The sequence below is a fragment of the Chaetodon trifascialis genome, chromosome 10 (assembly GCF_039877785.1).
Source record: "Chaetodon trifascialis isolate fChaTrf1 chromosome 10, fChaTrf1.hap1, whole genome shotgun sequence".
Taxonomy (NCBI): Eukaryota; Metazoa; Chordata; class Actinopteri; order Chaetodontiformes; family Chaetodontidae; genus Chaetodon; species Chaetodon trifascialis.
In genome coordinates this window covers 23,615,675-23,640,999 of record NC_092065.1, presented here as the reverse complement: position 1 = coordinate 23,640,999, position 25,325 = coordinate 23,615,675, and the positions used below count along the sequence as shown (strand labels likewise).

General features: G+C 41.2%; 1 protein-coding gene across 2 annotated transcripts in view; it reads right to left on the bottom strand.

Moving 5' to 3' along the window:
* Positions 1–25,325, bottom strand: part of spon1b (spondin 1b) — an 89,233-nt gene that overhangs the window by 53,512 nt on the left and 10,396 nt on the right. For both annotated transcript variants that reach the window (XR_011602531.1, XM_070971809.1), the window contains exons 3-5: positions 18,795–18,928; positions 1,338–1,411; positions 267–389 (exon numbers count right to left, since the gene is read on the bottom strand). Coding sequence is in view for 1 of the 2 variants with exons in the window: in XM_070971809.1 (XP_070827910.1) it covers positions 267–389; positions 1,338–1,411; positions 18,795–18,928 (331 nt within the window). In the remaining variant the exon portion in view is untranslated. The remainder of the gene's footprint in view (positions 1–266; positions 390–1,337; positions 1,412–18,794; positions 18,929–25,325) is intronic.

The following is a 25,325-nucleotide window of genomic DNA, read 5'->3' as shown; positions in this document are numbered from 1 at the left end:
AGTTGCTGTTGCCCGGTGTTACAATGGTGGGGGCGGGATTGTTTTTCCGGTGTTGGACGTCGCAGACCAGTGACGACACTCTCCGGCCAATCAGTGGCTGACAGGCTGTTGACATCACACATATAGTATTGCTTCTACTCGCTTGGAACCTCGCCAGAGCAGGTACTAAAAATAGTATCGGGTACCAGGTACTATCACTAATGGAAACACAAAACAACCGGGTAGAGTAGAGTATGCATTAGTGCATGGCCATGGTTTGAACTCACTCGGGTAGTCTTTGGGATGTACTTTCTCTGACCAGTTGCCATAGAAGGTGAGCCTGTACTTGGCTGTTCCACAGGCGCAGCACTCCATGGCAGGGGCCTCTGTGGCTTCACCAGGCACACGCTCTGCAGGGAGGCAGGACACGAACACTCAAACACACTCTCATATGCAAAGATTTAAGGGCAGGCAAGATGCACAAGCCTAATAAATTACAGAAAACACAGATAAGGAGCAAACAGACAAAGCCGGTGTGTGAGTTGACACAGATGCACATCTGCATAAATTACCAGTTAAATGACTACAATTTGGAACCAGTGAGAATGTCACAAAATTACAGTGCTGCAATAAACTGGTATTTAAATGACACATTAGCCTGGATGCATACTCATAAATATTCAAATGCTGGCCTCGACCAATGTTTTGCAAAGATAGGTCAAGGGGAGTTCTTGAATATTTATGAGTCACCTAATTATTCTGAAGAAATTCTCACTTGACATCTAAGTTATAGCAGGATGAGTAAGCAAATCGAAAACAGGGTGGCTTGATTGGCTTGCATAATAGCCTGGAAAATTAGATTTTGGTGAGGAGAGGGAGATTTCATAAAAGTAAAATCCCCCTGAGATTAAATTTTAAAAAACTATTTGCCTGGGTTCTGGTTTTTATTGTGCAATAAACGTGTGCAGCAGAGCTCAGAGAGCACCATCGCCTCACTGTCTCGCAAGAGTTCAGTGTTTATGTGGGGAGTGGACAGCTTTCCAAATCTGGTGTGGCATTTTTCTCTGCGGTGAACAGGTAACATAAAAGCTGTGGCGCTGCTCTGTGGCAAAATTCAAAGGAATATTTGACTCCCAGGAGAGCCACGATTCGCTGTCCTCACACTTTTCCCCGCTGCCTCTGTTGGCTTCATATTTTTTTAACCACGGTACGAGAGAGAGAGAGAGCTTCTACCTCGAAAGGGGAAAAGAAATGACAGAAGATAGAACAAGGGATAATGGCACCATGATGCGTGGTCAAGGATGAAAAGATGAGCAGCCAACGAGGGAGAGGGGGAGATGATGGGCAGCTGTCATTACCTTTCTCACACAGTCGAATGGTGAGAGAGCCTTCATCCTGGAAATAAATGATTCTCTTCTGGACAATACTGGCCCTGGAGAAACAGGGAGAGAGGGAGGGAGAAAGGAAGCGAAAAATTGAGAAATGACACAAAAAATGGGAGAGAAAGTTGGATAGTAAGAGGGGTGCAAAAAGGGCATTAGATGGGTAATACAGTGCTGTTTTTTTTTTCCATTATCTGATCCACGTAATCCGTGGCGAGAGGGGAAGGTAATGGGTTCCCAGAGGTTTCACAGTGGACATGGAGTACACATCTTTTCACAGAAACAGTGCCGTATTTTCCACACCTCATGGCACAATCACACTGCTGCAATGTGAAATGTAACAGAGCAATCACACTCGCGGACATGAAGACGAGACAGACGGAATTACAGTCAGAGGCAGGAATATAGATCTTCACACAAGCTGCACGCACAGCCATATTCTAACTTATGAAATGATACTGGCTGAAAATGAAACTGCCCCAATGAAAACAGGTTGTCCTGCCAATACCCTTTACTTTCCTCTTCAGTTAAAACGAAATGCATTTCTCATATTGCGCAGATAGTGCCTGTAAAATCTTGTATGATGCCACTCCTATGGAAATTCTGTCAGAGGAACAGCAAGCTCTGGTGGCCTTGCAACACTTTTCCAATGACTTTGCAATAGTTCTGCATTCCATCGCAGTGGAGTTGCATACACTCCCAGTACTTTTACATTCCCTTTGAACAGTTCTGCAAGTTTGCACCTACATTTTTCTCAGATAATACACTTCCTATTACTACTGTGCTGTCATAAACTGTTGGATGAACAGGAAAAAGACATGACTGTTAGCTCTTGACACAGAGAGAAATCTGGGCACTGTTTCATTTCCAAACCAGGCTCCTAAACTTTTTCATCTTGAAACCCAAAACTGAAAATTAGTTCGCCCCAGGGACTCAAACTCATGAATGCATAATTTCAACATTAGCCTAGAAATATTTATTGAAATATTGTAATTTATAGAACTACAGTAAATCACGTCACTTGTCACAAACCTTGTTGTACATTTTTGAATTACGTTTGCGAACAAACCAACTCCAAAGAAAAATCTGAATAAGCGCCTCCGTCAACCAGTCAAGCTGCAGTTTACATCCATGTCTGTCCAGACTCACATAATGAAGTGAAGACTTGATGGAACTTAATAAACTTAATAGACTCAGAGACACTTAGAGACTACTGAGGTGTCCAGATAACTGACAGAGAGCTTCATGGCACAAAGACAATCACCTGAAGATCAATATCAGCACAACCAATGAGCTCATGTTGACTACAGTGATTTAAATATGGATGTTGCTGCAAAGAAGCTACAAACTGTAACACATGAAAGCTTCACACACATCCTCAAGCCAACAGCACAGAAGATCTTTACAATCAGCACAGATTCAAGATTAGTGTCACCAATTCAGTATATTCAGTATAATATGGCAACGATTGATGGTGTTGAATAAGGGCCAAAAGAGTGTTTTTGCAGAACAATAAAATTGTCCTTTCCTAGAATAATTTACCATCATTTATTAGAAAATCTCTGAATGAGATTATTTCTAATAACAGCAAAAGTGATTGCTAATAGAGTTAAGGCTATTTGGATTGATACATGGTTTATATAGTTAATTATGAAAAGTATGGCAGCACTGCAGACCGTATTGCAGGCTAGTACTGTACCTATTTATTTACCTGTTAAATATACTGTAAACACATGTGCTTCCTATTTATGTGTATATATTCAGATATGTACTGTATGTGAATGTGTAAATATAATTACACAAAACTCTTGTAGTTCATTTTTCCTGCAGACAGCAGAACATAAATAAACATAATCAGAAACTTTAGTTTGTCTTGCTTGTGGAGGGCCTGATTCTGACTCACACTGACAAACGTCAATCAGGCAGGTGATTGACAGGCCGGAAAGGATGCACAGGAGAAAACATGTATAAAAATGTTGTAGTTGCCTGTATAAGCAGATGATTATGTGAGGGAGAGAATGATGAAGGAGAGAATCGTAATGACTCTCCTGTAGTTTAAGACACACGGCCATAGAGAAGCAAATTTAACAGTATTTATATACACATCACTACAAACAAGATCACGTCTTAGTGTGGCTGAAGACCAACTTAGAGGCACTGAAAGAGGAAACTGTGCTAAAATCCCAGTAGCCTCATATGTTACAGCGGCTTCAGCTAATCTTAAATTTGATTTGATAAATCCATTATTTAAATTTAAATAAATCATGTATCATTTTTGAAGTAGTTAATGGTCTGTTTCCAATCTGTTATCTCTAAGAAGCAAAGTTTGCGGACAGCAGAAAAGGCCAGATTAACGACTAATCAAGCTTCACAGTCAGAATGCCTAAAATTTTGTTGATTTTTGCATCTCACAATGCCACAGAAAGCTGTACTATATATTGTATATATAATTGCTTTTTCTAAAATCAGTCTTATGGTCACAACAGCAACGTCTTCACCTCATACAGCGGCGAGAAAGCGGGATATGAAAGTGAGCTGAACAACACTGAGTGTGGAGACAGAGGAGGGACTGGCGACATTAAGTAGGAGTTATCGGTTATATTGCTCCTATAAATCTTACCCAGACTGGTGCAATATACCCTGCAACATGGGTAGACTGCTTGAAAAACAAAAGTGAAATATACAGACTATTACTGAGTTATACTTGATGGTTTTTAAGCAAATTATGTAATGGTTTCAAAGACGATAAAGGTCATTGGATTTTTAACAAATTCATCAATAAATGCAACAATAAATCTGGTCATTTGGGACAAAGAATTGATGTTTTTTTTCACTGTGATCTTTCAGTAAAATTGATTCATACCTACAGTGACACCCACTACCTGTCTTTCTTCATGATATTCCCTCTTCACTACCTATCTGTATTTTGAATATTGTCAGTTGTAGGCCACTGCGCCTCAGAGAAGGCAGACGGTAATGGAGGCGTGAAGGAGGAAACAGGTTCTAACAACACCGCTGCATTTCCCTCTGGTCCTAAAGAGATGATAGATAACTTAATATATCTTTTTCAATAGTCTAGAAGTGGAAAGTGAGGCCTTGCAGCTAGAATCATGAAAAAGTGTCTACTTTACATTTACTATGAAATTCTGCAACTAGTGCTGAGTTTGTAACTCACATTATGATGATCAACGTTAGCATTTTTTAATTGCTATAACCAAAAATGCCTACACTGTCCAAAACTAGGCATTAACTCCACTTCTTCCGATTCTGAAGTAGTCCTGATCTGCTCTGGTCTGGTCTGGCAATCATCAGTAAAGGAGTATATGATATGAAAGACTGCAGCCTCTGCGCTGCGCTCTCTTGTACTTTTTCTGTCTTTATTTATTTTTTCAATTTTCAGCTCTCCCTTTATTTATGATTACATTCACCATGGAGGGACTGTTGAATTGCGTGGAACTTTCAGAGCAACATAAAAACATGGAATTCCTTGCACAGTATGTGTGCACATACTTGGCCATTAGCCAAAGCTACATTCATTGATTTTCTTTCCTTTCTTTTTGACCACTTGGAGGCAGGAGAGCATGTGGCAAACACAACACTGACATACTACCACCTTGTTATTATCACCCTCAAAGCAACTGTTCATTCACACAGCATTCATTTTTAGTTGTGTAATTGGATGAATGTACGTCCAACGGCCATGTTTTGGCTCTGTTTTGGTCTGCACCAACTCCTGAGAAAAGCGTGTGGCTCTTTAGGCACTAAACACTGAACAATGTTCACCAGATTAAACTGTGTTTGTTCGAGTGCATTTCAATAAACTGACAATCAGAAAAGACAGAGCTTACCCAAATTCTTTGCCTCTATCAGAGAAGGCTTTTCACCCTGACATCCCCTCAAACAGTGAGATTTGATCATAGTTCTTTTCTTTTCCCTGAAGATCAGCACTCTCACATTGGGTAAGCACATCCAGCGTAGCTTCTCTCTGGAGATGTCGGCTCTCTCTGACCGGTCTGTCAAATAGCACACCCATGGAGCTGCTCAGGCTACATGCCTCTGACACCTCCTGATATACTGTAAATGGCTGCCAGCAAAAAGTAATGCACATGCCTATAAGAATGCCAATTGAAACCATGGAAAAACACAACAACAATACCATGTTTGGCTATTGTAGAAGAGAAATGTGTCCTTATGACACACACCAGTCCTGCATATTTGAAACAAAGAATATTAATGCTTCCACATCTATATTTTTCCATCTGTCTGCAATCTGCCATGGTGCTGTTGACAGATTTTCTTATTCCCTGTACTTCCCTGGCTCCCTCTATTCAGGTTTCTTATTAATCATACTTCCATTGGCATCTTATGCCTCATGCATTATATATATTCCACATCTCAGCGACATGCCTGCTGACTTCTTTTCTGTGTACCCCAGAGGCTTGGACGGCACTCCCTGCTGAATCCTCAACACACTTTTTGGATTCATGTGGGGAGCTCTCCAGACAGCAGCTCCAACACATGCAACTGCGTTACTGTTCATACAACAATGTTTTCACTCCATGACAAGTGCTCCTGACTGCAATAATAAAAGTCACTGCATCACACATGGAATTACTTAAACATTTGATGTGTAAATGTCCATCATTAGTGGGAAAAGCAATTATACAGTCAATTGTAATAAAAATCAGGAGCAGTAGGTGATTTTGGGGGGGGGGATTAGTGAGGATGCCATCTCCAGAGCAAAATGACCAAAATGCAGGTGCATGAGCTGAGGCGATGTTTAACTGAATACATTAGTCTACTCTGCCTGACTCACTGATCCTTTATCTGACTGAGCTTTGTGCAAGTGAGACTCTCTGGCCCCGACCATGACTCTGATATATCAGGAGCCTAACTGTGTGGTGTATTGATAAATCCATGGTGCTGTCTGTGGTGCTGAAGGATTTGTAACTGCGCCTTTTACTCTCAGTCCTGCCCCTCTGTCAGTTTAGTCTTTCTTTATAATATTCTCTAAACTATTCACTGTGAATACTCACATCTACACACACACATACATAGAAAAATCCCCCTCTCACCCCCCAAGGTGGTTGGTGTGTGTCTTTTTACTGTCCTCTTCCAGAGGCCTGGGAGTTTGAGGGTTCTGCGCAGTATATTAGCTGTTCTGAGGACTCCGCTCTTCTGGACAGAGGACTCAGATGTTGTTCCTTGAATCTGCTGAAGCCACTCTCCCAGTTTGTGGGTCACTGCCCCCAGTGCTCTGATTACCATAGGCACCACTGTTTACTCCCCTTTACTCCCCACATCTTCTCTAGCTCCTCTTTCAGCCCTTGGTATTTTTCAAGCTTCTTGTGTTCCTTCTTTTTGATGTTGCTGTCGTTCGGGATTGCTACTTCTATCACCACTGCCTTCTCCTGTTTGACGATTTATTACGACGCCTGGTTGGTTAGCCACCACCATCTTGTCAGTCTGGGTCTGGAGGTCCCACAAGATCTTGGATCGGTCATTCTCCACCACTTCAGGAGGTGTCTTCCTTTTTGACTTTGGGGCTTCCAGCCAATACTCAGTAGAGATGTTCTTGTATACTATGTCTGCCACTTGGTTTTGGCTTTCCATGTTCACTTTTCCTGCCAGCATCTTACCCTGCCAATATGTGCTGAACTGTCTCAGGAGCACCTTTGGTCCTGTCTGGTGTGGCAGACCCCTCCCTCTATTGGTCTTGTACTGAGGGCCTGTTCTTGTGCAGCCATTAGTGCTTCTGTGCTGTTTTTCAGTCCAGCCTTTTCCAGCCACTGGTAGGATTTCTTTATATCAGCCACTTCTTCTATCTGGTGGTTGTTCATGCTGTGAAGGTGCTTGTCCTTCCATGATGGTCCGTCCCATGGTATTTGCTGACCAGCTAATCTTCAGGATGTATTCCTGGATCTTAGTTGTTTCCTCCTGGACAGTGGTTCTGACACTCACCATTCCTTGGCCTCCCTCAGTCTACTCAGCATACAGTCTTAGGGTGCTGGACTTGGGATGAAACCATTGAAGGTTTCATTGTGAAGAGCTTCCTTGTCTTGATATCAGTGGCTTATATTTCCTCCTCTGGCCAGCTGTTTGTACCAGCATGGTATCTGATAACTGGCAGTGCGTACATGTTGATAGCCCGGACCCTGTTCTATTCAGCTGACTCTTCAGGACCTGCCTTATTAGTTATAAGTATCTGGCTGTGGCTGACTTCCTAGCGACCTCCTCATGGTTTCCATTTGCTTGTATCATATCCCAAGGTATTTGTAGCTGTCCCGAACATCTGGAATGCTGCCTTATGGTAGTTCAGCCCAGTCGGATCCTTTCCTCTCTTTGGTATATATCATACATATATATATAAATACATATAGATAGATAGATAGATAGATAGATAGATAGATAGATAGATAGATAGATAGATAGATAGATAGATAGATAGATAGATAGATAGATAGATGCCTGCAATCTATAAAGTGGGCATAATCCTTGCATGACATTTGTAGATAGACCACACATTTGCAGTAAACATACCTTCATTCAACAGATGTTCATTAAGAATGATGCCCTCAGACCATAAATCACAGGTCTCAGCAACATCCTCAAGGCACAGACACCATCATCACACATAGGCTCACAAACAATACAATATGAAAGCAGCCCACAGAAGTATTAAATGTGCAGTGTGGATATGTTGATAGGAAACATACAGAAAGGCAGACACAGACAGAGAGAAACACTGTATATTGTGTTATTGGCTGAAACAACCACAGTAAAAGGAAATGGTGGCACAATCATAAAGATTATAGTAACCACAAAATACTGTCATTCTACCAGAATGAACCAAACCCCCTTCAAAATGCACCAGGGCCAGGGATTGAACCACCGACCTCTCGATTGGCAGTCAACCCTCCTGAGCCACAGCCAGCCCCTGCTGCAATTTGATTTCTGTTCACCAGAGGATAAAGTCTCCAGACTCCCTTAAAAAAATCACTGAGTTGGGATAACCTTCAGCTTTGTGAAACTCACCTCTATTTGCATGGGGCAACAATTAACATGGGACCTCGTGATTACGCCCCACATCTGTGTTTCATACAGCACTTTCACTCAGGATGAACGAAGTCTGTATTTTACTTGAGTTTGTGGACATTAATTCCCGGAAGTGATGCCAAGGCTTCCCGAAAGACAAGAGCAATGAGCCTCCTGAATTTGCCCAGAAAAAGCTGCTCAAAACTTCCATTTATACTTACTACTATTTACGCATGTTAAATCAATTTATTTTGCAGAGTGCTAGGCCAGGCTAGGCAGGATTCTGGTTTTGGACAGTGGAAGTAAACAACAGCACAGCTAATGACAAACCACCACACCACCACGACTGTATGGCATCCCTTTATGCTCTAAAAAGGGAGAAATTACTAAGGTGCAATGCACATGGATGGGTAACACCTGATGATTGGAAGAAACCTGATTCACTAGCATTTGATGTCCTTGTTGTCCTTGCTTCGATCAAACTGGCTGCCACTTTCCTGTATTTTTACCTTCCGGATGTCAGTACAAACCATTGAAACTATTGCTGCTTTTCAATAATCACACAGTGCCAGGGTCCAAACTTAACTTACCCCCTACTATTGCTGTTTTAGCTGGTCAGTGACACAACTCTACCAGCCACTTGCAGAAGTGCCAGCTTCAAAAAGCAACTAAAGCCTGCTCTTTAACACTCATATTGCTGCAGGACCTGCCAACATCCACGGCCTGATTACATGCTGCCTTAAAATTTGTGAGTAGCCTGTTCATCAGTTCAAGCAGAAACTGTGACTTGACAGCCCTCAGATAGGGCCTATGTTAAATCAAATTTTAGGAAAAGTATTACCTCTTATTTTATTTATACTCTGAAAATCATGTATTTAAAAAGTCCAAATTTACCCCCCTTATTACCATCACTTGGAATTGGTCTGTACCAGAAAGATCAAGCATTTTAGAGGAGTAAAATTAGCAAGGATGGTGAAATACTGGGTACAAACATGTCAGAATAATCTATGATTTGTGCTCCCGTTATAATTTTGATGGCCTTGCTAGTTCCGAGTAATCTAAATCTCAATCACATCTAAACCCTAAGGGTGTGTAATTGAACGCAAAACAAATTTTAGAGATGGCTAAATTGCATACAAATATCATTGCAAAGACGTAATTGCATGTGAATCAACCCTGGATGGCACAAATTTCAGTGAAGACACACTTCTCCTGGCGTCATAAAAAGGAAACTGCTAACAGCTTCTGTACAGCTGGTACATTGGCTGTTTTAGGAGAGTAATCACAGACCTTTAAAACACTCCAAATTAGCACAAATAACACAGGGCAAAAATCTGCTTCACATTCAATCTGAAAACAGTATAAATGGTAATAATTTTCACTGACAGGCAGCAGCTGCCTCCACCAAAGTTTTTTATTATATTGTTGGTACCTTGGTCGTGACACCACTTTCATAACTGAACTGAAGATTGCACTGGTTAAAAACTGGAGGCAAAAACTGGTTAAAATGTGCAGAAAAAAATCATGAAAGACATTTTCATGCAAATACTTCTGAAAGATACCAGTGGATGACCACGTCAAACGCAGCAGCCCCCTTTGCTCTGTGTTGTTGCCATTGAGTGTGAAATGGATCGCTGGTTCAAGATGGCCGACAAAAACAAGACGCAATACATCTATCCATCCATCCATTGTCCATGCCCGACTATCCCTTTCGAGGTTGCGGGGGGGGCTGGAGCCTATCCCAGCTGTCATTGGGCAAGAGGCGGGGTACACCCTGGACGGGTCGCCAGCCGATTGCAGGGCAACATATATATAGACACACAACCATTCACGGACATCATTCAAGGACAATTTAGAGTCACCAGTTAACCTAATGAGCATGTTTTTGGTCTGTGGGAGGAAGCCACGCAAGCACAGGAAGAACATGCAAACTTCACACAGAAAGGCCCCTCCCGACCTGAGGATTGAACCGGCAACCTTCTTGCTACCTGCTGCTCCACCGTGCCGCCCAGACGCAATACAGAAAGAGTAAATTCATATCTCAAATTAATTTCTGTATTTATCATTCATGGAACTTTAAGGTTGACATTTAGCAGCAGCAAATTCCAAGAAGCAGTGGTTCCTGACAGCTGTGCATACTTGAAACAATCTAGTCCTATGATCAATACAAAAGACTTGTCTCTGTCTGAGACTGCATCAATACAGAGGAGTTCAGATCCTGCTGTCAGGCAGCTTCACAGAGTCTCACTTTCAGAGCGCTGTCACTGAGCGAGCAGACGACTGGTGGCCTCTTCCTCCTCCTGGAGGCCTCCCGGTAACAGCAGCAGAATACTGATGGGCAGAATGAGCAGAAGGTCGATGTGAGGTGAAAATGTGATGAACAAATGGCCTGAGGGCGTAGCTGGAGCGAGAGGAGCAATGTAAGTATAAACTTGATAAGGAGATGAGAAGTGATCAACAGGACAGCAAAGCTTAGATTGGAAAACAGTCGACCTCCGCCTCTTTCCACTCACACACACTAACTTTTCTCCCTCATCTCTCTCTCTTTTAGCTCCGGGTGGAAATGCTTCCAGACACTGAAAGACTTTTCTGGAGGTTTTGGAGATTAAAGAACAGATTTGGGCTGAGCTCATCACAACTACCAGAAGGACCCTGGTGACCTGGGGTGAAAAGCACAAACACATAATCTCTCTCATTCACACACACACACAACCTCACATGTGCATGCACACCCCGTGGAGCATGCAGGCATGTCGCGCTTGCAAAAGATAAAAAACAGGAAAAACAAGGCAGAAATCCTCCTCATAAGATGGAGCAGTTGAAACTGGATGATGTTTTGAAGCTGGAGGAAAGAGGGAAATTGTGTGGGTGTCTCACCATTATTTTAGCCATCGGAGAGCATTTGACACTTTTCCCATGAAGCAGAAATGTAATCAAGTTGTTTTTACAACAGAGTCTTCAGATATAAAGTGCCAACTGTTTTCATCTACAGAGGCTGTAAAACTGAGGTGGGAAGATCATTTCAAAGATCTGCGTGTGTGAGCTGTTTTCTTTAGAAACTGAAAATGTCTGTGGGTAAAATCACAGAGTTTACAACCCAGCAACTTTGCTTTTTGCTTCAAAAACATGGTTGTTTAGCTTTACAAGAAAACATAATAATTCTTAAAGTTGCACTTATCAGTAGCAATGGATGAAATGACGATGTGTAACGTATAAGATGTCGGTCTTACAGAGAGTAATCAGTTCCCCGTGGACGTTTCAGCATCTTTTTGTGTAACTTTAATTTTGTGATCAGCTGTTACTGCTCTCATCAAACTCATTTCAAGCAAATACAGGCAGCAGTTTTCAACTGAAAAGCTCGAACACACCAACCAGACACTACCTGTCCAAAACCAAATGGCAGACAGGCACAGTTAGCAGCAAGCTGGTGAACAAGCATTTAGCTTCTAAACATCCAGAAGTTTCACCATAATGGAGCAATGATGAGAGTGAATATTAGACTGACACTCACCGAGTGGCCAGAAACATTATTGTATCTGAATGCTAATGTTAGGCCTATTTAGTGTCTGCTGAATGTATAAATAGGCAATTTTGCGAACACATTAGTCATAACAACTTTAAAAGGTGCTAATATGTCAGAGTTGTTTAAAAAGTTTGTCTCTCTGCCCCTAAGTGGCAAAAAAAAAAAATCTCTTCATGCAGCTAATGTAAATGTGCAATATCTCTTAGATTACATTAAAGCCGCAACTACAGGAAGTGCTTGTTTATAATTGGCTGACAGGATGTCTGTTAATATTGTGTGACAGGACACCACAAAGACTATTCTGCTCAGCAGAATTTCCACTTTGAAAAACTAACACAACATCTGCTCTGTGTTACATCAGCAGTTAACTCTCACTTGTTTCTGGCCATTTTGGGTTCCCAGTTGGCAAAATGGCCGGATTCATTAAGCTTTAATGCGAACAAATCTCTTATCAGACCTCCCTGCTCCTTTCCACGAGGAAAAAACAATATAGACAACATTCATGTAACAATAAAACGTTTCTCAATCATCACTGGTGCTAGATTATATCAGCTGCAATTCATTTCCAAAACGAAACTGTTTGCCATGGTGCACTTAATAAACCCTCTAAGCCACTGCACACCAAAAATCAAGAGACATCACTCTGTAATATCTCTCTATAACCAAATGTAGTTTGACAGCACCAACAGAGTCATCCCCACTGAAACAATCTGTAGATGCAGGTTGTGAATATTAATTAGGCAACAACAAAAACAAGCGAACCAAGTAGTTAAAGTTACTTCTACTGTAAATGTTGTAAACATTTAAAGCTTTAACTTAATTGGATCCAATGAGGAATTTCACTTGAGAAGCAGATTTCATACTGGATTCATATTGTATAAAAAGCTCTTGAAATCACTTTAATAAACTGGACCTAATCATGGGTTGAACTGACGAAAAACACACTATAAAAAATAATTAAAAAGTTAATACAGCTTCTTTGTTGCCTGGGTTAAGTGGCTATTGGCTCGATAAAACTCTGGACAATCGAATGAACTCTGGAAGGAGGAAAGGCTGCTCCACTTCACCTACCAACACACACTGTTGTGTATTATCACTTGTATAACAATAACAGTCCAAAGTTCCTGTTTGCCTGTTTACCAAAGCCAAACCTCAGGTAAGTCATGAGGACACCAAGAACGGAGAAAAGCAGCGCCAGAAATAAACACGGCCATGCTAAAAACGTAGTGGAAAAGTTAAAAACATGGTCAACTCAAGCGTGGACTTCTTCAGCGCCTGTGGAGGCTTCACAGTTGCTGGTTCCCTCCGCCTCAGGCGGACGTGTTGTTTCAAGTCAGACAGCTCCACAGGATGAATGACAAGAGTTCAGCTGAAAACCTGACCGGCTGGGGAGGAGGAGGGCAGGCCTGACAGTACACTTCCTGCCTCAAGGAGAAAAGTTGCACATTGTATCTTGGAGTCGCTGTTAGTTCCAGTGCCAGTAACAGCTGAGCCGAGCAGAGATAGCACTTGATAGAGAGGGCTGTTTGAAAGCTGCTGCCAAGAAACTGATGAGCAAGTTTTAACAGCTGACCTCTTTCAGGTGTTCAGTTCACACATCACTTAAGTGTGTGTGAAAGTCCGGACAGAAAGAAATGCAGTCCCAACAGGAGCTTCACAGCATGTGATGAAGAAGGAGACGCGCTGTCTTTAAATTCAGCTGCAACTCATTTATTCATTTGCAGATTTTTTAATTGTTTGGTGCATTTAATATCAGAAAATATGCAAAAATACCCGCCAAAATTCTCTAAGATCAAGGTCACATGATTAAATTGCTTGTTTTGTCACAGCCCAAAACCTTTATTTTTATATAGAAAATTGTTTCCTAGAAATTTTCACTTGACTTAATAATGAAAACCAGCACTAAAGTCTCTCACTAATCTCTCACTGCACTGGAACAGCTACCACACATAGCAAAGTCTGGTGAGGGGAAGGTCAAAGTTGAACTAAGAGGTCTGTATGTAAACTATGATATGTATGAAAGTGCATTTTGTTTCATTTTCAGTGTCGCTTTTGTCTTCAGTTTGCTGGACTGTCATGAAAAATCAGGTGAAGCCGCTTTTGTAATGGAATAAAAACATCTGTTATCTGGTGTCATGGGAGAGAGCGGCTAGTAGTTCAACAAAGGCATTCACAAACTTCATAAACACAAAGAGCATCTGATGCGTGAGGTCATCTGGAGGGAGCCGTGGCAACCATGAGATTTCCACATTGATCTCCACAGAACAACTGGGTATACATCCACACTACATGCATGTCATCCATTGTGGATATTTTGGCCTTTTTGGCAACAAATCAGTTGGCTTTCAGAGGTTTGCTGGGTGCGCTTGGCAGTATGTGGGGGTCAAGTCGTAAAAGCCACTCCTCACAATGTAACTTATAACACTAGTCATGACATGACCATGCAGGAGTGCCTACCTGTGAAAGCAGCATGCCCCCTTGCTGACACTGGCGCTGACACCGACACCGGTCAGTATGAAACTCATGACTCACAGGAGACAGCTGCTAATGTTGTCCGCTAAAGTGACATTTTATAGCACAGATCTACTGCAAAGTATCTCTCTGACTGATGTGAATTCGCTGCTGAAGACTGTGCCAGTAGCACCACTGGAAGAAAGGCAAAGTGAGAGCAGAGAGTTAAAGAAGAAGACAGAGTGAGACAGAGAGGTGTACACATTAGATGAGGTAATGCTAAATCTCTATCTCACCGCTGACAGACAAAAGTGACAGTAATACGAGTTGAATTTGCATAACAGATGTTCCTCGGCACGGGGCTCAATTTATTGGACTAGCAAACACTGGGATGGCTACATGCCATCTGTCATACAGCAGCAGCAGATAAATTAAAAGTAACAGCTGTGAGTATACTGTGGAGGTACGGGCAAGTTATAGCATCTCGCTCCGAAGAGGGAGAGATACGTGTCAGGGAGGTTATCTCTGTCGGATAAGAAGATGGAAGGAAGAGAGAGGGGAAAAAGGCAAACTGTGGAGAAAGATGGAGGGAGGCAGGCAGAGGGAGAAACAATTTCAGAGGCATGTTCTCTCCAAGTTATCGGCTGTTTATCATTCATATTCTCCATTTGTCAAAAAGTGTCCAGCAGCTACCCAAATGTGATTTGTCTGTGTTGCACAGGTGGCACGAATTACACTTTGCACTTCTTCATGGATCCATTTAAAGAGCTATTTGTTATCAGAAAATATTACAGCTGTAGAAGCATACAAGAGTCATCGTATATAAAAATGAATCCTTCATTTCTTTCTTTCACTGCAGCCGGTCTTCTTGCTGTCTTTGGCTTCCTACCTTTCTATGATTTTCTCTTAATTTCACAACAGCCCATGGCTCTTGTAACAACATCAAGAATGGATGTGTTCATCATGACATGAGCATCAAAGTGTTGTAGTCCAGAGGCTAAACACAGACTTGAGTGCATTCCATTGTATTCAGTCAAATTCAAACCACGGAGCAGCTGAGGTGATGGTGCAAACACTGACTGAATATATGCATCTCTGGATGTGAGTGTCGCTACTGTAAAAATATCTCAATAATAACTTTTAATCAAGGGTTATTATGGCACTTTTGTGAGTCAGAGCGGGGAGAAAATGAAAGGTTTTTCCCCTTGTACAAAGTTTTATCTCTTACCGAACAGATATTCAACTTTTCAAAGCTGTCAGTGTGGGAGTGTTGAGAAAAAGGGAGGGCAGACAGAGATGAAGCAAAACATCATTAAAGTCAGCAGATAATCATCACACTTACTCATATGAACGTCAGAAAAACTTCACATCAATTCTGGTTGACTGTTGTGCATAGGACTTAAAGAAATGATAATTAGTGCTTCAACCTTTAGAACCTATTGCACATAGTTTGCGTCTCTGAATGTAATGTGTTACTATTATTACTACACGAGTGTAGTTTCCTCTGCAAAAAAAAAAAAAAAAATTATCTCTTTGTTCAGAAATCAGTGATTTGCGTTTGTGGGAGCATCTGTGCAGCTCAACCTCTGTGTCACTGTGGATGCAACTACCAGTGTTCCCCCCATGTTCATCTGCAGCCGGTGAAATTTCACCCGATCATTAAAGTCCTCTTCCCTCATGTTACTTTGAGGTGGGATTAACCCCTCCACACACACACACACACACACACACACACAGAGGTGAGGTGAGGATAATGTTGGTTACAAACAGACTGAGGAGTGAACGACACGCTAACGTGCTGATGGACTCTTCCTGAGTTTTTATCTGACCCAGAGAATATTCAGCTAAAACTGCGAAGCTGTTTTTGTCCTCATTGTTCTGGAAGTGATGTAATGTAGCCCCGCTGTGTTTCACGTGGAGTGAGCACTGCACCAGACTCTGATAATACGGTAATTTAGGGGGCAAATTGGCCTTGTGCGCTCTGATTAATCTGAAATGCATTTAACACACGAGTCATAGTTTTGTTTCAAGGGATACGTTTGCGCCAGACGTTCCCGAGATATCGCGAGAATTGGACAGGCGTGAGGTCACAGTGACCTTTAAGCAACAAAATCTAATGATCCTTGCATCCAAGTGAATAATGTCACAGTGAAGTTGACCTTTGACCTTTTGCATCTAAAATGTCAACACTTCATTTTATCCTGTTAGACATTTGTGTGAAATTCCATCATAAGCAGCATGTGAATTCTTTGGTCATGGTCAGAAATGTGTTGTGTGTGGTCGCAGTCACCTTTTATTTTCTAACAACCTTTTCCATTCTCTAACAGTTTAAACTACAAACTAGGCACAGTCAATACATTGTCCTTTATTCCTTTAGTTAAAAAAATAGCCTTATAAGCACTAATAGCAGTCTGGCACTGGCTTTCAAGCATGAAGGAAAATGGAACTGATTGTAGAGATTTCTTAATGCATTTGATGATGAACTAATTTCTGGGTTAAAGTCTGCAAAACAGCTACATGCATATGCAGTCATATGCTCAGACTATTCTTTTAACACTGGAAGAGGCTAATGTGTGCTTATAACATGAGAGAAGAAGTCTGGACCTGGCTTTCAAGGACCAGGAAAAACTGAAATTATTGCATTATCAGTGTATTGTTAAGGCATTTGATTACAAACACATGCACAGACAAAACTCACAGGTCAGTTACCTAAGACAGTTCATCCCTAAACACATGTACAAACACACTTTATAGTTTATCCTTCTTTGATTTTCTTTCTATGATTGCCTCCTCTCAGGAGTTGGTGGAGACCAAAACAGAGCTAAAAGGCTGACTAAGAGAGAGAGTGAATAATGGATGTCCGTCCTTCAAGGGGACAGACACAGTCCAAAGAAATGCTAATGTTGCTGCATGTATGCTGCAGGTGCAATGGGCACCTGTGTGCTAACAAAGATCCATATCAATGCCAATGCTAAGGTTATAGCTTGTTTTTATACCATGTTTAAAAAAAAAAAAAAATAATAATAATTAAAACTGCTTTTAAAAAATACAACATACCTATATTTGCTAATATAATTTCTTATATAACTGTGTAACAAACATTTTGATAATGATCCCTTAAACTTGATAATGAAAGAAGTGTGACCATGATGTTTACTGACACGGGACATTTTTCATTTTTATAAAACTTGTCAGTGCCTCTGGTGGACAAACTATGCAATGACATCATTGTTTCCAAATGCAATAAGATTAACACCTGAATCATGCTCTTCCTGTCGCTGATATTCACAGCACACACAAAGCTTCAGTTACCACCACACCACTGGTTTCACAGCACGGCATCCACTTTCACGAGGAAACAGTCCAACCACTAAAAAAACAAGCAGTCTCAGAGCCATTTTATGGAACCGTTAAAATGATGGAGGGAGACACAAAACTGCGTGTCCAAATCAGTAGAGCCGGTCGCTTACACAAGCCATAGTGTGCTGCAGCTTCTGGAGAAACACCTGGCATTAGCTGACTTAATGTGCTGCCTATAACCAATAACGACTACCTGTAAAACCAACAATGACCATGCCAGGGTACAGCATTCATTGGTGGTGAAGAAGTCCAGATTTCTACTTTCTGCTACGTAAGTAAAGTGTCAATAAAGTGTTCATGCTGTTGTTGAATTATATAACTTGATAATCATACAATGGCTTTTAATTTTTCCCTAGAAACTATTCTCCATTAGTACTCTCCATTATCCAGAGCACACCATATGGACTTTAGATTAATTTCCTCTCTTTAAGGTAGCCACTGATTTCCATTCATTTGGTAACAGCATGAAAGTCAACGTGTGGATACTTGAAACTCTCACAGTTACCTTTTCTCACCTTCATTTTTTTCTCATCATGGTGAGAGCAGGGACTGATTTGAAACTGTCTTTGCTGCTTGCACGTCTGACACTTGAGAGACGACGTCTGAACAGCTTTTTATTACCAAAGAAAAACACCTTCACACAATCATTTCGCTTGGTGCTTTTATTTTTATTCTATCTTTCATTAAAGTATTTTTTTGGCAGCTGAATTTGAAATCTTGGATTTCGAAGCTTTGGAGAGTTTTCAAAACAGTCCCTGTTTGGAAATGCATTGCCATGTGAGGTAACTTGTGTTTTTCTCCTTTCCCATGAATAATCTCATGATGCCTCAGATTTATCTTGTGACCCTTTAGAACAGGCCTGACCCCTGTACTTTTACTTAAGTAAGGTTATGAATACATGACTTATTTTTACATTGTTTGTTGTCTTGGTACTTTTCCTTCAGTGAAGGTTCTGACTACTTCTTCCACAACTGATTTTACTTTTAAGTTTCTGCAAACTGATTTTGATATTCTACTTTTTTCTGTCTGACAATGGCACCATATTATACAAAAATCAGACTCACTTCAGTATAACACAGCCAGTCCCAGAAGGCGGTGCTGTCCAGAAGACCTGTATCCTAGTGCGTCTGCGAGGTGTGCTCTCTGTCACCGCGGGGGCACAGTTGGTCATGAACTGTGTGTCGTCCTCATCAATGATCTAAAAACAAAAGTGGGATGGGGTTTAATGTTAACATACGAACAAGTAAATTGAAAAATGTTGCCATGATCAGTCATGGCTGCCCACAACAGCTCCTCTCTGACTGCAGTCTGACAAGGCTCAATATAACGACTGACAATACTTTTCGTCACTCATGCATCAGCTTTAAACCTTCCAATACTTGACCAGACGAATGCAGCACTACTGTAAAACACAGTAGAAATACAGTAAGAGCTCATTAACTATCTATAAAATTCACTTCCTGAAATAATTTGAAAAGGAAATTGTTGTTAATTAAAAGCTAACAAGTTATGTCACCATCTAATAAAGCTGGATGCTTGATGAGGTACAGACCTGGGTTGATTAAGCTCATTCTCAAGTGCATGTAACCACACTAGCAGTGTAGCGCTATGGATGGCAATATCAGAAGGTCAGTCAGTCCAACACTTTGGTCCAAAATGAATCTATTTGGGTGGATTGCCGTGAAATGTGGTCCATGGTGGCCACGGGAAGAATCCTACTGACTCTGGGGATCCCTGACTTTTTAATCTCGCACCATCATCACTTTTTCAATTAGTTCAAGTCTATCTTTCATACAGTTTGTCAACAATGATCATTACAGAGCTAATTCCTTAAGAAAAACATTTGAGCAAGAGTCAGTTTGGCTTTGCAAATTTAGGAAACAACAGTGCGTAATGCAAATCTGGTCCCAATTTAGTAGAATACTAAAACAAGGTAACTGTCTGTTCATTCATTTGATAAATTTTTATGTTGAAAAATTCTGCTCAGAGCACCTTTGGCAATTAATTTATTCAAAATAACTCACCATTGGACCATACATATAACACCCTGTGGGTTTATCAAAAGCAGTACAGGAAATTGTGGATAAAGCTCTGTTTTCCACCATGAGGGAACCGGTCTACAACTAAATGAGATAGAATAAGCATAATCAAAGCAACATGGCAGTACAACTAAAGCTGCTAGCTGCTATTTTTGTGTTTGTGCTGTTTCTGTCAAACCCACATTGGCAGGGACTTGGATTTAAGATGTTATCTGAGGAGAACTGATGCCCTTTGCTTCTTCATGAGTATGTTCTGGTGCATGGAGTGAGTAATCTCTCATCTTCATCAGTAATCAGAGAGGCAGAAAAGCAAGCAAGTTTTATGTAGTGTATGGCGGGAGCTGGAGAGTGCAGAGACAAGAAAACTTTGCTAGTCCAGTTTCAACATGGTATCTGTTTGGGCATGATGTGAGTCATTAATAAACTCATGTCAATGCGAATCTCAATGGTTAGCTGATGTCTAAACTTGATATTAAGACAACAGCAGTAGTAGTAATATGCCCACTCTCTGATTCTGCTTTGATGACATCAACAATCGTTCCTTTGTCTTCACTGAATCTCAGAGGTCACACCAGCAACTGCCAAAGCAAATCTATGTGAAAGAGGACAATCTAAAAAGTCCCTAAGTGGAGGTTGGATAATACTCTTGTGTATTCAAGACGTGTCTAGCCCACTCCCTTCGGTACATGCTAGACATTTTAAAGACTAAACACACACACAGGCAGACACACACATGCGCACACCTTGTAGCTAGTGTTCTCCAGCTGCCTCGGCTCAGCAACAACAATGACCTAACACCCACAGTCCTGATAGGTGATTAAGGAGACAAAAGTCACAGACAGCTCTTTCCTTCTTTCTTTCTCACAGTGTGAACACACTGAAGTCAACACAGACCAGGAAAACACATGAACACACAAACACACACACATACACGCTTCTCTGTCTCTCTGGATTGACTTCCTCATGCCTCCTTATACACAGTTTGGTTTTCTTTGTGTCACCAAGACTGAAGTTCTCGTATTCAGAAGCAGGCACAAACAACCGGCTAAAAGCCATGAGAACAGAAAGAGTCAGAAAGTGGATAGAGAGACAAAAGAGACAAGGGAAGAAAAGCAGAAAGAGAGAAACATAAAGAAAACGTAGGCTTAAGGAGGAGACAGAGTTTTATGGGAGAGAGGAATATGGAGATAGATTAAGGGTTCAACATGATAAATTGAAACAGAAACTGCGCATGGATAATACTTAAATAAAGTGCTGCTGTCTAGACATGAGAAAAGAACAGCTTATTTTCTGCAATGATGCTCTCCACTCAGATGCTAATGCCCACACTTAACATCAAGAGTAATAGCACAACAGGATGAATGTGAATTGGACGATTGTCCATCGTGTGTTCTCTCGGACCGAATTTGTCTACTGGACAGTAGTGCAGTGCATCTAATAAACACAATAATAATATAAGATAGCCAAGTTCTAAATCAAGACCAGAGTCATGACAGCCCAGTCCCAGGTAATGCTCCAAGTTAAGACAGTCAATGCCTACTCAAGACAGACATGTAAAGTCCAATGTCAAGACAGGCATGTTTGAATGTAAGACAGTCAAGTCTCAAATCAACACAGTTAATCAAGTCAAAAAGACTGGGTTGTTGGTCCAAATGACATAGTCCAACAAGTTCCAACCCAAACAGTCAAGCCCTATATTAAGACAGGAGCCATGGCAGTCCAGTCCTGGGTAATGTCCCAAGTTAAGATAAGCTAAGACACTCAGGTCCAAATTCAAGCCCGGAGTCAAATTTCAAGTCATCAAGAGAGTCAAATCCAAAGCCAGATAGCATACAACAATACAAGCAAGTTTCAAGTCCTAAATTTTAATCATAGTTGCGGCATTTCTTTTTTGAAAACCAAGTCAAAACAATCAAGTCCCATGTCAAGACAAGTAACCCTAGACACCTAACCCTAACCCTAACCCTAACCCTAAGTCCCATGTCCTTACCACTGGGTTCAAGTCAAGACAGTCAAGCCTAACTTCAAGACAGGCCACTCCCAAATTAAACCCATTCAAGTCAACAGTTCAGAATAGGTAAGACCAAAATCCTACATATGAAACATTGAATTTAAAGTCAAGACAGCCAATCTAAAGACAGGCAAGTCCCTAGTTGAGACCCAAGTCATGACAGTCAAGTCTAAATGCAAGACAAGCAAGTCTAAAGTTCAGCCCCAGATCAGGATTTCAAGTCAGAAGAGTCAAATCCCAAAGTAAACACAGTCAAGTTTTAAGTTGAGAAAAGTCAATTCCCACGAGTAAGAAAGTCCCAAGTCCTGGACTTTGGATTCAGAGTTGTAGACTCTGCATTTTCTTTTCAAAATGGTAACCCCTGTTTGAGAGCAGCATCCTTGCCTGCTCTGTATTTGTGTGTGCGCTCGTCACAAAAGAGGCCTCCGGTGTGAGCTTAGCAGAGGATTGGGCCTGAACCTGACAACTTGAAGTCAGGAGTCAGTGGTGTTGAAGAATTTTTTGATTTCGCTAATTCAAATCCAAGGTTATCAGTTTTGGAGCTCAAGTGTGACTCAATTCAAAGCTGTGTGATTACATACCGCACACAATGGCGGTGCTGCTGTTGTGGCTTTTAGACAAACAAAGAGGCTATAAACGAGACAGACACATTGATTTTTAAGACCATATTTTTCTCCAATTTTTAAGAGAGAATGTGTGAGAGATGGAAGGACAGACAGACAAAGAGAGGAAGAAAGGGAGTGTGGGAAGACTGGCAAAGGAGCGTTTGTTTTCACTGCAGAGCCTGGCATGTCTGTGTGTGCCCACAGTTTGTCTATCTCAATCTCCCTCGCTCAATCTCTCGCTCTCTGTTGAGACGGTAAACACAGATGCTTCAGAGTGCCTGCACAAGTAAATGCAGAGCCCTGTTCAAACACACACACACACACACACACACACACACACACACACATACACACACACACACACACACACACACACTCAAAGAGACAAAGTGCGGGAGACAGAGAAGGCAAACCCAGGCTTGAACAGACACAGGATCCCCAGAGAAAACTGACAATAAGAGTGATACAAGTGTGTGCATGTGTGTGTGTGTGTGTGTGTGTGTGTGTGTGTGTGTGTGTGTGTGTGTGTGTGTGTGTGTGTGTGTGTGTGTGTGTGTGTGTATTGGTCGGTGTGTGCACACTTTGCAGGTTGGTAATTAAATGCAAAGCAGTTACAAAGGAATGAATACAGTTAAAACCTCTGGGACCTCTGGAGTGTGGAGATGAAACTTTTCAGAGGAAAAACATAGGCAGACAGACACATAGATTGAAATGTCACATCAACACTTGAAGATGAGCTTATTTCAGAGAGTAACAAAGTTCTCTTGCTCGATGAAGACCTCGAAGACGGAGACATTTTGCCTTGAGCTTTCCATCAATCAAAGCTGTACTATTACTGCAGAATACCGCTGAGATCTTGGGGCTATCACAAATATTGCATCATATTACATTTTGTGTCTGAGCCACCCAACCAAGGCAGCGGTGTCACATATCCAAATAGCTACTCTATAAAAGATGACTGCGTTTGCGTGTAGGTTTATTTCCAAGCAAATTGAGCCACTTCTCTGGCTTTTGGCATTCAATGACAGAAACCAACATAAGAGAAGAGGAAGTGTTTGGTTCATTGGGTCTGTTTAAGATAAAAATGAACCCAATCTCTTTTTAAAATATACACATTTTAGTGCTGTAATGCATTGTAAAAGTAAATTTAAGAGAATTGTTTACAGTTTTTATGAGCTGGTATGCTGCCATGGCTGTCAAACCAAAAAGTGTTTGCGTGTTGTTTGTGTTCATGCAGACGAGATACGTAAATGGTCTGTCTCTTGTGATGAAGTTCTGATGTCCTTCCTTTCGTTCTTAATGCCTGTCATGTCCTTTTCTTATCTCTGTTTTTCTTGTGTGAAAGCTCTGATGTTATTGGGGGTTTGGTGCAAAAAGCTCTGACAACAGCCGAGCGTGTCACCTTGACTGGAGAGCATCCACAGAGAAAAGACCAAATGGCACACACTGTAGAGACATACAAAAGCAATGTAGTGAAGTGAATTGAGAGACTTTCTATAATGTTGGCTGGCCATCTTCAAACACTGAGCGTTCACCTTTTGACCTGAAGTCTGTCTTTATCTGACCTGTTTTTGAACCTCAATAATCCAATAAACATACAGTGTTCACTGACTTCGTGGCATGAAATTGTCTTCACTCTTTATCCTTTTGACTTCTGCTGTCTGCAAATTAAATCTGAATTAATGAACACGCATTGTTTCCAACTGGTGTCATCATTTGTTTCTCGTAAATGCCAAGCCATTAATTGACAGCTGTTTTGAATTTTAGAGCTAACTTATCTCCACTTTGTCTACATTTTCCCAAGACCCAAGTTACATACAAATACATACAAAACATTTTGGGATTTTTAGTAAGTCTGTTACCCCTGTCAATCACTGCATGGTTGACTTTGTTCTAAAATAACTTATGTGCCTGATCAGTAGCTTGAAGCCAAATGATTGCATATTTTTTCATGAGATTCCTGGTTATTGGTTTATTCATAGCAACAGGGAGCCTCACTCACAGGGTGTCATGGGTTCGTGTTAACAATTTAACCTGACTAAGACCTTAACCAAAGTTCTGGGCTATTATTATTCTGCACATGTACACATAGCCATTGTGCATGTGTGTGCATGAGCATATGAATAGGGTTGACTTTGTGTGTGTCTATTTGTGTGTGCATGTGTGTCTCCAGCCCACTTCAGTTTGTTTTGGCTATTGTCAATGAGAAACGGCATGAATAAACAAAAAGGCTCCTGCTCAGACCAAGGCCATGTCACAAAGCTACAGCAGTCATCCTCAATCTTTTTGGCTTCCAAACGCTAAAACTAAGTGGTGAGATTTGCTGTGACACCAAAGAGAGGTACATTTTTCAATTCATTTAGCTTGACCTTGAGCAGCGATGCATACTGTCCTGAAGTGTGACAAAACAGACAGTATATTTTAGTATTTACTTGGCCAAATACACAAAGTTTTTCAATTAATTGATCTCCATCTTTGGTGTTACATTCACTTCATTGTTACGTTTTTTTAATCAGACTTTGTGCACGAAGGTGTGTGAGCAGTTGTTTGAGGCTAAAAATCCCACCACAGAGAACCAAGGTTTCATTGCCAGAACTGGTGCCTCCAGCTTGATCATGCATGCAGTCCATCAAACAACTCTTTGTGAGTAGGAGGCTAGTGAGAGATCAGACCCTTATTGCTGCCTTAGTGGCATCTAGTGGCATGAACCTCCTGTGCAACACATCATTCTGGTTGAACTCCTTGCTTTTAAGTGAAAAGAAGTGGCTACAAGTCTAGAGATAAGATAAGATAAGATAAGATAAGATAAGATAAGATAAGATAAGATATACCTTTATTAGTCCCACAGTGGGGAAATTTCAGGTATTACAGCAGCAAAAGTGGATAGCAAACATAGAGTGCATCAGTAAAAGGACATTAAATATTAAATATCAACCAAAC